The sequence below is a fragment of the Perca fluviatilis genome, chromosome 20 (genome assembly GCF_010015445.1).
Source record: "Perca fluviatilis chromosome 20, GENO_Pfluv_1.0, whole genome shotgun sequence".
Taxonomy (NCBI): domain Eukaryota; kingdom Metazoa; phylum Chordata; class Actinopteri; order Perciformes; family Percidae; genus Perca; species Perca fluviatilis.
Genome location: NC_053131.1, coordinates 21,416,319 through 21,432,851, shown reverse-complemented (window position 1 = coordinate 21,432,851; position 16,533 = coordinate 21,416,319). Strand labels below are relative to the sequence as shown.

General features: G+C 42.6%; 1 protein-coding gene across 1 annotated transcript in view; it reads right to left on the bottom strand.

Moving 5' to 3' along the window:
* Positions 1–16,533, bottom strand: part of LOC120548794 (latent-transforming growth factor beta-binding protein 2-like) — a 91,694-nt gene that overhangs the window by 27,251 nt on the left and 47,910 nt on the right. The window contains exons 9-17 of the mRNA XM_039785276.1: positions 11,510–11,584; positions 5,431–5,553; positions 5,178–5,342; positions 3,398–3,727; positions 2,485–2,504; positions 2,201–2,237; positions 1,639–1,707; positions 720–845; positions 74–202 (exon numbers count right to left, since the gene is read on the bottom strand). Coding sequence (XP_039641210.1) covers positions 74–202; positions 720–845; positions 1,639–1,707; positions 2,201–2,237; positions 2,485–2,504; positions 3,398–3,727; positions 5,178–5,342; positions 5,431–5,553; positions 11,510–11,584 — 1,074 coding nt within the window. The remainder of the gene's footprint in view (positions 1–73; positions 203–719; positions 846–1,638; positions 1,708–2,200; positions 2,238–2,484; positions 2,505–3,397; positions 3,728–5,177; positions 5,343–5,430; positions 5,554–11,509; positions 11,585–16,533) is intronic.

Genomic DNA, 16,533 nt, shown 5'->3' with positions numbered 1-16,533 from the left:
GCTCTAATAGAGAGCCGAAAGCTAACAGTGGCTTTCATCCATTGGAAACATTATGTCTCCTGCTGCATCTCACCTTGACAGAACTTCCTGTTCTGGGTGATCACCTGGCTGTAACCACTGTGGCATTGACAGGTATAGGAGCCATAGTTGTTCATACAGTGGCCTTTCCCTTCACATGGGTCCTCGTCACACTCATTCACATCTGCAATGGGAGACAGAGAAAGAAAGTAAAGACAGAGAAGGTGAAAACAAGAGATCAAATGCAACATTACATTGCAGTTCCATTTCACCAGCAGAGACTGTACACTTTCCAAGGCCTGACTTTGGAGCTCCTCTACTGTGCAGGAATTCCTCAGTGATGGGCCTAAGCCCAGCCGAGTAGAGCGGAGTCTCCGGCCAAGGCCGTCACTGTGAGGTAAGGGATCAAAGCTCTGTGGCAGCTCTTTGGATGGCCTTTACGCTGTTGTCAGGCATCACGGAACAGGTCAACATAAACAAACGGATTCCTTTCATTTTGGCTCGCTTCATTTCTCAAGGCTTCTGTGCCGTGTAATGTTTGGTGTTAAGGACTTGCTTGCACAGAGACGATGATAGACAGAGCTGCTGGGGCCTCTGGTGTCAGCATGTGTGTGTTTGTGTGCCCCTCCTTCTCTTTGAGTGTTCCACCATTACCCCTGTCTATCTCCCTCTATCTCCCGCTCTCTCCCATTGTTGCTTACCAATGCAGTTGGTCTGCAGTGCACTGAGCTTGAATCCTGGCTCACAGTGGCAGGTGTAGCCAGTCTGCACAGGAATGCATTTCCCACGGCCACATATGGAGGGGGTGGTGGCACACTTATCAATACCTCAAAAAAAGCCACAGAGATGTGCACAGTCATTACTCAGGCAGACAACAATATTTTTGACCTAAGGGTTATGTAACATTACAGACACTGTAAAAAGTAAAACAAAACTGCATTCCACTAACACATGTTGTTTTCCATGGGAACCCGACTTGCTGTTTTATAGGTGAGGTCTTGGATGAGAGGACAGGTTTTACAACACTGTAGTGTTCTAACAGGTGGTATGGAGCTCTTACAATAGGGGTTCAGCGAGAAGCAGGTCATGCACAGTAGAGCCTGAAGTTAGTGTTCTTGTATTTTTCTGTCTGGACTGGGCCCTTGTGTCTGGTTAAGGAGGGAAAACCCCACTACAGTATGTCTTTCTCCATAGGATTACTGTAAATTCTCCTCCTTATCACCCTGACGCTCACTCTCTCTGTCACCCAAACACACTTTAATCCCGTCATCCACCCGTCTTCCATTTTTCATAAATCTGGTCACTGTCAGCTCAGGATAGCCTCCCCTTCCAAGAGGACACACAGTCTTGGTTTCTCGCCCTCTCACCCTCTGTGCAGCACGGCATCTTCAAGCCAAATTGGCTCTGAGAAAAGGGGTCAAATAAAAGCATAATACAAGCTCTCCTCGTCTTAACTCTGGGTAAGCCTGAAAAAATGTCTTATGAGATGTGCTGCTGTTTGCCAGCAGTTGACTCAGAGCATGATCGTCCTACAGCTCCATACCCACCTGCCAATTAGGCACTGATGATTTTAGATCCAGTGTTTCATGAGAGTGTTTTATTTTCGAAAGTATGATTTACCTGTGGCTGAGTCTGTGTGGGTTGTGTCCTTTGAAGCTGGCCTGCTGATGGAGGAGTCTGGAGAAGTCTCTGTGAAGAGGGATCGAGACTGGGTGAGTGCGAACATAGTGAACCGCTAACACTGTGACACATAGTAAATTCTCATTCCCTACAAGCTAAACGAGACACGGCTTGTTTTCCCAACCACTACTGCCTCAGCTGTCACTCACTGGGCAGCAATAAAAAAAAAAAAAATCTACTCTTTGCTCCAGGCTAAAAACAGTACAACGACCAAAATAAATCAAGTAGACTCATTGAATGTAGTCAACCTTCAGACTTTAATGTAAATGTTTTCGCTGGCGTGAGGGCAGAGTAGGATTGAGACTGCCACCGCTGTGCAGGAGTGAGCAATTTATAGAAAACACATCATGTGTGTGTGCCTGACTGAAACTGCTATTGGCCATTGAGCTTTGAGATGATAAATCAAACCACAAGAGGCATTAAACAACAGAGTTGAGGCAATTGTTAAGGTTGACCAAGTAGTGTTGTATGATCTGTATAAGTAAAGCCAAGAGACAAATACCTGGATATTTCAGTGGTGAGTCAGTCACAACAGCTGGCTAGAAAACAAGCAAATATTGCATGTCAAAGATGTTGGTTACATTTGACCACCATATTCGTGTTCATACAGTGTGTCTGCTTTTGTTGTCATATTCTGCGCTAATTAGCTGTGTGTATCTACCAAAATGTGGTCTGAATAAGTTACATAATCATAACAAACCCTCCAGCTGAGATAGCTAGCATATCGCTCTAAGATAAACATTTCAAAAGTACGTGCCAAGAGGTTTACGCGGTGATATAACTTACCGGGCTCAGAATTTCCACATCTGCCACGAGACAGAAAGAAGAGGAAAAGTTTATCAGTAGCAAAAAGTTGACATTCTGTTCGCATTAACAAGTACCATTACTGAGTACACACAACATACAAAACAGCCCATGGTCTCTTTAGGCCCTTGACTTAGAGCTTTGGAGGTCTTTCTTTCTAATAAAACAAAGCTTATGGCACATCCTCTAAGCCAGACAGAGAAAGTTGTATCAGAAAAGTAGTGCAGACACCAGGCCAAAGGGAAAATGAGAGACAAGGAAATGGATATCTCTGATAATGAAGACAAAAATCCCTAAATATTTACAGAATTGTCTCCTCCTATAAATCAAAATGTCATAGCTCTGCCAATAAAGTATCTCACAAGCATTAAATCAGGAATATACATTTACAGTAAAGCCTGAGGATTTAGATGTATGGCTAGTGTGGATTACTTGTGTGCATTGCTGTGATGCTCAGAGGGGTTTCACTTTGATGGATGGGGGACATGAATACTACTCCAAATATGTTCAATGTTGGATCAAGCATTCATTTATTTATGGAGATCAAAACATCCTGTTGATGTTTGAATTCTCACCAAACGCAAATAAATTTGCATCCCATAGAGAAAAAAATCATATTGTGTATTACTCCGCTGCCCTGCCTTATGTTTATAATAATAATAATAATAATACATAAGTTTTATATAGCGCTTTACATGGAACTCAAAGACGCTTTATGCCATGGGTTGTGGTAAAAGTGAATACCATGTTTGGATAACTCCAAGGCCTAAGTGCATAATAGGTACATAACATTCAGCAGCAGCAACTATTCATCTCTTTACCATTCAGAGTAAACATTTACCAACCTTAAAGTCAACTTGGCAGAGATTTAATGTACCAAACATTTTATTCTCACCTTCCGAATGCTTAGGTGTCTCTCTGGCTGGGTAAGAGGGATGGGGAGGCTGCTGTGGAGTCAGAGGGTACCCGGGTCCTTGTGGTGTCTCAGGGTACTCAGGGTATTGGGGTACTTGTGGCGTCTGTGGATAGCTGGGGTATTGTGGCCTGCTAGGCAGCAGAAGCCAGGGCTGGATGGATGGAGGCTGAGGGAAAGTGGGGCTCTGCTCCTCCCATGAGACTCCTGTGCTCTGCAGATCATCTTCCTCCAGCTGTCTGAGAGAAATCTGCACATCAGAGCGTGAGTAGGTGTATCCGTGACCAGCTGGGCAGATCTCCTTGAAATGGTCTGCGGGGTAGGAAACACATAGCAGCAAACAATGAGCCAGAGTGTAATTGTGGCTCATATTTCTGTTTGATATTCATAGAAATACCACAAGCCATCCGTGTAATACTGTTATGTAGAGCTTGCTGTGTTTTACTGTGTGCTGTGAACGAGGGGGTTGGATTTTGGCTATTGCTGTAGACCTAGCTAGCTGGCAGACCAGTGACAGCTGTCACAGAGGGCTACTAGCAAGGGGATTTAGAAAGATTGGGGGCGGGGGGGTATCTGCCCACTCAAACAGGCACAGCCATGCCAGTGGGGGAAGTAGAGGATCATGTAATTCTGACCGACCTTTGAACTCTTTGGTGTAGAGGCGTGTGAGTGAGAGGCTAATGGAGGATTGGCTGGCTAGATAAAAGGAGGGAGACTGCACCTCTTTGTGTCAGAGCCCAACAAACCTCAGCGATGGTGAATCCATTACAAGTGAGAAGCACTGTGTCCCCTACCTGACCTAAAAACCAGCAACTCTAGGCCAAAAGAGTCTGGAATAGAGATATGAGTAATGACAGATATGTGGTTGCTGTAAATGCAGGAAACGTGGATATGATAGGCTACTGAATGATGAATTTAAAGTGGAGGGAAATGGGGCTATATATGATCAGGAGCCACATCACAGGAACTGCAGTAAATATGGAATGATAGTAAACGGGCTCCTGTTACAAAGTCACAAGTAATGGGCCTGGCTGCTTGGTTCAGAACATGGCTCAAACAGCCTGTCAGGCCATACAAAAGCCAGCGTTCAAAATAATCAGAGGCTGTGTCTGTATACTGTGTCAGTGCTGGCTGAGCAGCACCATGGAGGTCTGTGTGATATCTGATCTATGACAATCCCCATGAATCACTGGCCAGTACAGACACTCCATAAAACCAGCCTGTTTCTATCAGAGACTTTGAAGATTAGATCGGTATGGAAAAAAAAGAAAGATGACAACTACTTCCCATGTTTCACTTGGCCAAGCTGTTTATTTCTGCTGTGAAGCTTTGCCGGCCTATTAGTGGGGTTTCTCTCTGAGGGTTGGAGTGATAACACAAGACTGACTTCCACTATTATGCAGCCTCCAAAATATGAAAACTGTTATGTTTTTGGTCCTTTTCCACTCCAAACACATTTGGTTATTCTGAACTGCTTTACAAGCCTGGCAAAGAGCAGAATGGTGACGGAGTGGTAAATATTCATTGCCTGGGCTTTCACTACCATTGCTAGCCCTTGCATAAGATTACATGTGACATTTCATAGCTGCAAAAGTGTTTAACCCAGCGAATCGTTTTTCAGTACAGTACAGTAAAACGAGAAATGGAAGCTTTAGCTAGCAGATGGACAAGGAGATAAGTCTTAGGTTTGAACAGTGTATGAGTTGTAAAGGAGAATTCGAGACACATGAAGCAGCAGCAGGGTAACTTTTGGCGGCTGTACCTGATCCCGGCAAAGGACAGCGATCACACAAAGGGCCCCAGGCCTTGCCCACTCGGCTGCAGCAGCAGATCTGCTTGGTGATGTGTTGAGCAAGCGGCAGAGAGCATGTGCTTGCTGACACAGATCGGTAGCAGAATGCCCTCTGGTCAGACACAGCCTTGTCCGCTGGGGAGAGAAGTCCATACATCCATCTTATTCAAATGCAATACATGAGAGAACGGCCACAGCCTAAATGATGTGTTACAATACTTACAGACACAGTGGCTCCTGTCAGCGTCTAACATGAAGCCTGGTTTACACGTGCACCTGTAGCTTCCTTTGGTGTTGAGACATTCAGCGTTCTTGCAGAGCCCAGGCAACAGGCACTCATTGATGTCTGTGAAATATGCAGTACGTAAGTCATGGACTCAATTCTCATTATGGAAACATCATGAGACATCTTTTTCCTCTGACAAGAACTTTTTTTGGAGCTCACAATAAACCCCTCAATCAAAATGGGTACAAGTTCGATATCAGATTTGGTGTATTGCATTTCACATTGAGTATACAGAGTACTCATGCTTGCAGACCAGCAGAGATGATGTAAGGCTTTAGAAATCATTTAAAACTTGAAAGGTGACAAAACATTGCAATAGATCATGCCGTAAAAAAAAAAAAAAAACAGCTGCTGGGAGGTGATGAAATATGGAAACTTTCAGGTTTCACAATTGTGTGAAAGCAAGGAGGAGTGATGACATGAAGGAAACATATATAATACATTTGACCACTGTAAAGCAGAATATACTCAATCATGTATCCTTCTGACTAAAAGATATTATAAACTCTCAAGGCTGAGGTAACCTTAACTTTGAAACCTGGACCGTCACACAAGAGGAAACAGAAACATGTTTTAGATTATCATCTTCCTCAGCATCTTTCCTTGACAGTGTCCAATAAGGTCACAGCATCCTTCGCTTACGTCAATGAGTGAAAGTCTTAAAGAGGTTTTTCCCCCCTGTCTGGCCTTAACCATGTGCTGGAGTGAGACAGTGGCTAGTGGAGTTTGCTTATTGCTCCAACAGTTCCTGAGTCACTAAGCCAAATGGAGGCAAGCAAGCCAGTTAATGTGCCAGCCAGGAGCACAGGGGGACATATTTCAGGCGCTTAGTCATGCGATCACGCTAGGACCAGGCAAAGTTTGTTGTTCTACCGTGTTAAACAAAGAGTACATCATTAGGTCTATTCCCATTGCTTTGATGACTGGAACCCGACAGCCTGCCACCACAGATTTTCCCATTTCTAATTAATCTGCTCTTGTTTTGTTGTTTTGCTTCCTGCTGGAAAAAGTTAGTTTACAAGGGACTGAGGCTGATAAATTCGGTGGATTGAAGCAAATCCAACGAATGCCACAATGTTCTTTTTGTTGTTTGTTCTTTCTTCTTTTCTATCTCTGTTGGCCTTTGTTTTTCCATTTCTCTTTGCACCTTTCTATCTCTCTTAGGAGAAACTACTTCTAAAGCTGAAGTTGGCCTTATAATGCCAAAGTCTCCAGCCTCTATGTTATGACAATGTAAACAAGCCTCTATTAGCAAAAGCAACCTGTTTGGATGAGCGGGATATGGCACATACTGTGAAGATAATGAAGCACCACAGATATCACATCTGCCTTTGCTGATATACACACTCTACAGAGCTAGGAGCAACAATGTTCTTATACAGGTACTGTGGGAGTTTAGTTTAAGCAGCATGCTATCTGGTCAGAGTTCAGGTCAGTGTTGGGCTCAGCCTTCATCACATGGGGTCTTTAATCCATGGTTCGGTTGAGTCCCAGATTAGTGCTATTGTTACAGTCTGCTGGTGGGTTGATTGGGATTGAAACTGACTTCCATGACAACTTGTTATGACCAGCACTAATCTCAACATGTATTTTGACTCTATGCTTGGTTGCTCTCATTGACAAATACTCCTTGTGTGTGTCCATCAGCAGCTTTTATCATGGTTTTTATTGTCTAATGATACATATATTGATGATTGCAATACATCTAAGAAGTTTCCAAACTCTGCATACAAGTATCAGCCAGTCTGCTGCAACCTTACTTGACCTTGGTCACTCTTAATTTATGGAAAAACCAATACTCACATAAACACCGGAAGAATTATTTATGGAAACGGGAAGCAATTGGGAGTATTCTGCTATGAATTGGTTGTTATGGCTAAAGGGAGTACTATATGACAACTTTGGAAGTCTAAAACCAGACATAACTTATGGGGCCAGAAATGCATCCATTCAGAAACTGTGAATAGAGGGAATGCATATTCTCAAAATACAGCCAAAGCAGGCTGTACAACCTAATATATTGAGGTCTCAACCTGATTACCCCAGGCAGTATTCAATATGATAAATGTCAGTGTTTAAACATTGTTGGTAGCAATTTTATTAAGTTGATCCAAAATGTCAAAAGAGTTATGCAAGACCAAGCAAATTGCTTGCTCTGAAATTAAAACAAAGCAAATCCAGAGCTACTATCAACAGCATCTGCACAGACCGAGGTATCTCAACAAATCCTAAGGATATCAGCGTCACTTTTCAATCCTTCTATTCAAAGTTGTATGAGTCCTCCTGCAACCCAGATCCGACACAGTGCCAGAAGTTCCTAGAAGAACTAAACCTGCCTCTTCTTGACCCAGAGGAGGCAGAAGAACTGGGTCAACCTATAACGTTAGAGGAACTTAAATTAGCATTAAAAAAGGGAAAACGCCAGGGTTGGATGGAATTCCATCAGAACTTCTTCTACAGTATTTTGACATATTAGGACCTACCATTTTACAAACTTTAACTTCAGCCATAGAGAAGGGTACTTTTCACCAACAAACCAACACTGCAGTCATTTCTGTCATACCCAAAAAGGACAAACATGTGTTCAAATTATAGACCCATCAGCCTCATTGGGACTTATATTAAGCTTTATTCCAAAGTCTTGGCACTCCGCTTAGCCCAAGCCATAAGGCAAAATAAAATCTGTAATGTCCACATTAAATCCAATAGTAGCTCAATATCATTATTTGCAGATGATATTTTGTTGTACATCTCTGATCTTGAGGACTCTATTCCAAAAATTCTTAAGATCTTCTACGAATTTGGCTCAATCTCCGGCTGTAAAATGAACTGGAATAAATCTAATCTTCTTTTATTGAACAACAGGCATGTGGCATCAGCCATTAGTGTTACAATATCAACCCAAAGCAAAATTACATATTTGGGCATTACCATACACGCATCGCTACAGCGAGTTGTCCAGGACAACTATGAAACTATATTAAGTAGTGTTCAAAAGGATCTGGCCAACTGGTCTGCGCTGCCAGCATCACTACAGTCCAGGATTGCTGTTGTTAAAATGAACATAGTTCCTTGTGTGAAGTACAATGATCCCCTTACCCCCACCAATACATTTCTGGAAGAAACTTGATACCTTAATTCAGCAGTATATTATCACCAACACATTGACTAATTTTAAACAGATGGAGGAGCAACTACGCTACACCAATAAGTGGCATTTGAATACCCCAATATGGCACAATGCACACTTAATATCTGGTAGCAAACCCTTTGCTTGTAAACAGTGGAGTGACAGAGCTAGTTATACTTTAGACCAGCTATTCAATGAAAAAGTTATGTTGAGTTTTGAAGACCTGAGAGCTAGTTTTGAGGTCCCCAGGACATCTTTCTACCTTTATCTTTGCTTAAGATCAGCCCTAAAATGTTATGGAGTGCCATGGGCAAACAGTCTTGAGGCGCACCCAGTCATCAAATTTTTGTTGATTTTCCTGTGAGAGGATTAGTGTCCAAGATTTATGCTAAACTGATGCAAGTATCCATAGGAGAACTCCCAATAGTAAAGAAATGGGAGCGAGAGCTGAGCTCTGAGGGGAACGCAATTAACTGGGAGACAGATTGGGACAACATTTTCCACTGTTCCAAGAACCCAAATCACCAGTATATCCACTTCAACATATGTCATAGGACATATTGGACTCCCCAGAAGAGATACTTCTCTAAAGTCATTCCAACTCCCTATTGCACATTCTGTCAACCTGAACAAACTGGAAGTTGCATATGGTCTGGGAGTGTGAACAGGTGCATGAGTTCTGGAACAAAACAACATCAATAATATATGATGTAATAGGATGTCGAATTCCTACTGACCCGATTGTTTTGCTACTCTAAATTACACCTGCTTGGGAGACAGAGGAAAATTTGGCTAGCCGGCTCAACTACAACCAAGAAAATGATAGCTCAACGCTGGCTCCCCCCACTCGCTTTGTATAAAACAGTGGTTGGCGTATTTTCTAGACATAGTTATGCTTGAGCTCTCTACAGCAAGGATTAACAAAGCTAAATCATCAACTATCAACCCATGGAAAAGCGAAGCAGCACAAATATCAGACCTAATGACCTCAGCGCCACAAGAATTAGAGGAGAGTGACTAGGCAATGTGTGATTTCTGTTTGTTTATTTGTTTTATTTTCCTCGAGACCGCAGAGGGTGGGTGAGGGATTTTGTTCTTGTTCAGTTTCTGTTTCTCTGTTCTGTATGTCTGCATATAAAAAAACAATAAAAAGTTGATTTAAAAAAAAAAGTTATGTAAGACTTCCATCATCACTTCTTTGAAGTGGTGTATGATAATATGACCTGGTTTACCACGTACAACAGAGACTGCACACACATCTACAGTATGTGTGTCTTTCATCTAACAAGAACAGTTACAAATGACCAATTCAGCTGACCTAAGCTCTGGGAAGCAGCTCTGAAGATAAGGAATCATCTCTGAAGTCAGAGAGCAGCGTGTGGTCTGATGGGGCATCTTATCATATCGTGGGCGTCATTGAAGGGTCAGAGGACTTCAAGCAGTAAATCATGCCTATTTCCGAATATGAGACAAGCTCTGAACTGTTCCAATAAAATACGCTGCAAACTTCTCGGACAAGGAGCCCCAGTTTGGCAAGCTGAACACCATCCTGAAAATAATGACAAAATCCCAGAAAAAGCAGGTTTTTGCCTCTTCAACAGTTGCTGCGAGACCTGATATTATTAATATTTTTTTGAGAATGGAGCAGCAGCTGAATGGGACAGAGACTTTAAAGCACTTCAGTAAATATTGTGGGTAACTGTCAGCTTTGCTTTTTGGAACTCAAGAAATGAGCAACTGAAAGGGAGGAAACATCTTCAAACAATCACAAAAAAGCATGAATAATAAAAAAGATAAATTTCCACGTGTTGGCTAGTTGACACACTATTGGAAAAGAAGTGTGTCCTTGTCCACAGGTCTTTGTTTTTTATTAAAATATGTTTTCCATCTCAATCATTACCTGAAATGAAAAAATCAATGGGCCAATAGTAGTGTCCTGTGAGGATCAGAAAACATGTTGAACTTGTTGAACCAGTGGGTGAGGCCTGTTATAGATGGAGTCAAAGCTGTCCATTGGACCGTTATGTTGTTGCTCTCCATAGACTTCAGTAAGCATTGGCCTTTGGATTATGACACCATTAATCAAGTCATTGACACAGCTCAAGTGGACTGTCAGAAAAGCAGCATTTTGTTATTGAAAGTCTCGTATTCGTGTCATTCGGCCAAGATTTATTTGTTCATTTCGACTGATTCTGGTGCTGTACACTAACAGCAGCAACAAACATAAATAGTCTGAATTCTCTAGTGGTAGATTGTCTACAGAGTTGACAATGTGGGTGGTTTTGTGGCTTCATGAACAACCAGCCAGCTAACAACTAGACACCTTGAGGATGCTGCGATAAAGGAAAACACAGTGTATGCTCAGGAACTATTTGTTTTAACATACAGTGCAGATGGCTGGGTGAGCTGGCATTTATACAGCTTTTCTTCTGTTGGCATAAATAATAGGGAGGTAAACAGGTCTGCAACCAAAGCTCCCTTCCAAATACTCAGAGTACAAAATTTACCATAATCACAGCCAGTCGTACCATTCTCCACTCAGAACCCCAAAGACCAATTAAAACAGCAGCTCCAGGTGCTTATTGGCTGCTGAACTCTGACCCTGGACCAATGCTAATTGTAACCTTGACCTGGTTCCCATAGGGGCCAGACATACAGCAAGGAATACTTTTATAGAGGTCCCCAGGGGTCCATGTAAGTATGGAAACATATGGGCAGTAAGTTTTTATCACATTCATGCCATTATATTTAATATAACCTATGTTTTTGTTATGGGTAATAAATAAGCAGCCTATTAAACAACCTATTAAAATATGCAGTGGGGTAAATCACATGATAACATTCAGAAAATTACATACACATTCTTCAACATATTTTATAGCTTACCTTGACAGTGTGTGAGATTCATCCGTTTAAAACCTTTGGAACATTCCACTTGTCCATTTGCAATTACTGCATATGCTGCAAACAGAAAGAGAAAGCAAAGCTTTAGAAGAGCAAAATTGATCTTACAGTGCCAAGCCTCTCTGTCACAAAGCATTGCATTCATCGCAGAGGGAGAAGAGGAGCTGGGCTTTAGGGGGGGACCATATAACTTACAGATGTGAGCATCTTGGCAAGAGGAAAAATGAGGGGACCCACAGCTGGGCCTCGTGGGACTCCAGAGTGTGTGTATGGAAATGGATCCCCATCCACTGCATTTACAAGACAGCACTGCCATCCAGCAGAATGTAAGGATAACACTCAACGTCATTTATAATCACATTACCTATAACTCTCCTCAACCCCTAGGGACAGATGAAGGAAGTGCTTACATCATAAATATGTTGAGGAAGCCTACGTGACAGCCCTGACCTTTATCATCAACTACAGTGAAAATCTACTTAAACAAGAGACTAATACTTTAACCGTGCACACACTAGGAAGGACTATTAATGTGCGGCTCACAGGAAGGTGATTGGCTCAAAACTTCTTTTTGCTTGTTTTGCCAAGGCAATAAAAATCATATGGTGTGCGCTTCAGGTGTGTACATAGAGGTTCACAGACATGCTGCAGTAAATAACCCAGTTTGGCCATAGTGACAGAGGGCTGAAAACATGATGTCATTACTCATTCGGAACACAGTCAAGCCCCACCATGCTCCATTAAATGTACAGAGAGGTCAATGAGACTATCACATGGTAAAGAGAAAGTCTCTGTTGGTGTTTGAGTGTTTCTGTGTGTTTGACAGAGAGAGAGCGGGTGTGTATGAGGTTCTATACGTTTCTAAACAGAGACGGGGGATTATTGGCAGCAGATCTTTCCATGACATAAACTAAGATGAAGAATTTTGCTTCATACCGTGTTGAAAGGAGATGATCCAACCTCTGATTTTGGAGGGAAAAATGTGTGTTTGGGTGAAGAAAGCTCTAAGAATAACGACATGCTTATTAGCATGACGGAATTGTTTCTCACTGTAACAGTCAATTCAGATTACAGTCACAAATCAGACAGCTTAAAGCAATGATCGTAGAACCTTTTTTTTTTTTTTTAACAGTATTGCTTCCTGATGATGATAGCCATGTTTCTGTTTAGCACATAAACGCACTGGAAAAAAAGTTGTTTCTGCCAAGATTTCAAAAAGCTATTTGGTGGCATGTACAACAAGGTTTATATCTCAGCTAAAACTGGCTTTTCAAATTCATGAACTTCAATAGGAATTTTACTTCTCCAAAATATGAAACTTGATGTTTTAATATATATATATATATATATATATATATATACATATATATATAAATAAATAATGGTGAAATACAATTTCACATTCATTTTCAACTGCATCATCATCCAATGAGAATAAACTTGGAGAGAAATCATGGCATTCAACATTTCCCACTCACAGAAAACAGGAACAAATGACAGTGATGACAATCGGGTTTGGTTTACACCATGGCCAGAAAAAAATGATATTTTACCAAAGTACAGCACTGCTTTGAACTTGCTGCCACAGCGACGAAGGGTTGAAAACAGAGGTGACGCATGCAAGAAACTACAGTCACAGCCCTGCCAGCAAAGACAACACATCTTGTCCCCTGGCAGAGTGTGCTGGGAAAGGGAGAAAAGTTCTGTGTTTGTGACCAAAGCTCCAGAAAACCAGCGTGTTAATATGTACGACTGAAAGGGGGCTCGGGGCAGATGTAAACAGCTATTTGGATGCCTGACTGCAGGTAAGCAGCAGGACTAGACAAGATCACATTAGCCACCTACGCCACCAGACCAGCAAACATACAATGAACCTGTGTTACTCTGCTATTTGTTTTAGAAGCTCAGACATTCATTTTCGAGTTTGGTAACTGGAAAGAATTAGGCACCGTATGTGTTGGGGTTCCAAACCCAGTGGCCAGAAAAAAAGACTTTCAATACACAGTAGTCTCACATTTCCAAACTTTCCTCCACAGCGCTGCGGGGGAGGGTCTGGCGAGTCCACACAGCATTCCGGGATGGGAGAAAAACGTGCTCTGGTTTATTGGCATTTCTTTAAACCAATCACGATCGTCTTGAGCGCCGGACAGAACAATGGCGCCACTGCAAAATAGCCTCGGGAAGGGACTTGTTTGGGTGGAACATGTGTACGTTCAAAGGTTGCTTTAGTCGTTCAACAGAAAACTCAGATTGGACAGAAAGTCTAGCTAGCTGTCTGGATTTACCCTGCAGAGATCTGATGAGCAAGACTTCCGGTATGCTCTGCGAGTGGTGAGACGCATATGGGAGCCGCTCTGTGAACTTGACTTTTAAAATATATTTTTAGTGAAGCCTACTGTTTACTATTCAATTCGTATTGTCTCCAATGACAATCGACGACTTCTGCATGTACAAAATCTCACGAAAGGGACCTAAATCCGACTCAGAGCAGACAACTGAAGCTAACGCTAGCGACCCCGACGGTAAGCTAGCTACGGCCACTGAAACCCGGGGTCCGTCCACGGGGACTGAGCTCACGCCCGCCTTGATCGAGAAGTTGCTAACTACGACCATTAGGAAGGAAATTTCCGAATTGAGGACTGAGTTTCTTTCAGAACTTCGCAAGTCACATTCTGCTCTGGTGGGCACTATCGAGGACCACGGAACCAGAATCGTGGCTATGGAATCAGCCCTTACCGACACATGACCTGAAGCCTCCAAAATGTTGAGAAGCGGTGTGCTGCTTTAGCCACAGAAAATCAACTCCTCCAGGAGAAGACTGACGACCTCGAAAACCGCGCACGGAGAGTGAACCTCCGGGTTTACAGGCATCCCCGAAGGTGTCAAACAGGGAAGACCCTCTGATTTTATGTCATCCTTTTTCACCACCCTGTTTGGAGAAGAGATCTGAGGAGCAGTTAACCATTAGTCCTCTGGAATTTAAATCCACCGGAGTTTAAAATTCCAACACAAAGTAAGCAGAGGGTACCGGACATCTGCAGCAATCCCGGAAGTGGAACGTCGTGGATATAGACTACCAACACAGAAATCCTGAAAACATCTACCATCAATACAGCATGAGTTTGTGTCATTTTCCCAGGAGTGACTGGAATGTGTACCACATGGAGGCTTTGGGAACACGGTCCTGGAAGCTGAGTTATGTTTTGGTCCTGCTGTGACCCAGTGGACCAGGCAGGGTCAATGTACCTGAGGGTTGACAAAGCAGAAGTGGGTCAACATGAAGGGGGCAACGGGAAAAGGGGGGCACTGTGTCAAAGCGGCGGCCCTGTTTCTGTCTGCTCACCTTCTCATCTTCCTCCACACCCTCCTAATCCCCCTTTCAAAGTTTCTGAGTAATGAGCTGTTGTGGTAGGGCGGTGGGCACGCCCTCCTGCAGCGATGGGATCAGGGAAAGTCTGGCCTGAGTGACAGCAGGGCGCACATGCCAAGGGAAGCCCAGTGGGGGAGTTTCGGGTGTCTCAATAAAGCTTATTAGCAGGGAGGTGAGGACCTCTGCAGTCAGTAACAACTTCAACATGAATATGAGAGACAGCTCATTTCAAAACTCTGCTTGTCTTAAAACAGCTTGAGATGTTGTAAAAGTCTTAAGCAGCTTTAAGACCTAATTATGTAAGAAGTACCACACAGATATTAAGTAGTGATGTAAAGTTGGCATGTTTCCACATATACCAAACACATTTACAATTAATGTTTGTAAAACTTTATTTGCACAGGGATATCATAAAGGATATCATTTGGCTGATCATTTCCTCATTTGCGTCTTGGATCTAAAAATGTTTGTTATCAGAGTTCAGTTCAGTAGATCTTTATTGTTCCTTCGGGGCAATGTGTTTGCAGTAAGGTTTTAAAAACCAGCTGCTGAAACTCAGCATACAGAGGTTGACAAGAGCCCTACTATGTACAGTAAATACTGGCTGCTTTTTGTAGGATGCATTTATTTTAAGATACAAAGAGTCTTGGCTGTTGGATTAATCAATTATTTTTGTAATGTTGAACAAGGTTTGATACATCACTGTAGTTGTGTCTGAATCCTGGGCTACTGTACCAGCAAATCAGAACCATGACTTCTGAGCATTTACCTCAAGAAAGGATGATAAGCCCCAGGACTAAAAATCTGTTACAACTTGGCCATGTAATTTTAATTATTGTTTAAAAAGGCTAAGAATTACAGTATTCTGAGAGGATTTAATTATGTGTCTGTTCTCATGCTTGTTTCTACAGTCATTTGTTGGAGTTACACAGGCAGTGGCTTGCAAGAGTGAGCTTAAGCTGTGCATCATTAGTGTCACCCTTGGTTACAAAGACTGTAGACCCAGACTGGTCTGTATCCACTGAGGGTACAGACAGAGGCTTTCATTTGTTGTGTATCCATGTAGTCCTTTTCAACAAAAGACTTTGTCACCCCTTACTAATTTATTGTCCGTATCCACTGAATGGTGTTGTGCATTCCACTGGCAACTGTTCAATAATATTTGCTTAAATTCCCTGACCTGAAAGTGTAATTCAAATTCCTTGGAGCTTCTTGATAGATGGTGCTGTCCTAAATTGGATCTGAATAAATCCCTCTATCAAACATGAAACTTAACTTTGCTCTATGCAGGGCCCTGCTGAGGGTATTCAAATGACAGGACAGCTTATGCTAAATGAGAGAAAGTAAAGAGAGAAGGAGGCAGGAGGCTGAGAATGAAGAGAGTTTATAGTCAGATGGGTTTCTCAGCTGCACAGAAACCTTTAGTTGCTAATTTGGTAAAATCACTCTGTAGACCACCCGGGCCGGAGGCTGTTCTTCTAAGACAATTGAGAGGTCTGGTCCATCAATCACAGGGCTCAGAGCCCTTCACCAGCTTCCCCAGGGACCTGCCTGCCTGGGAGGCAACCTCAGTGTTGGGCTTCTCCCCTTATTTGACTGGAAAACTTGAGAATAGGTAGGAGATGGAGAATGGAAG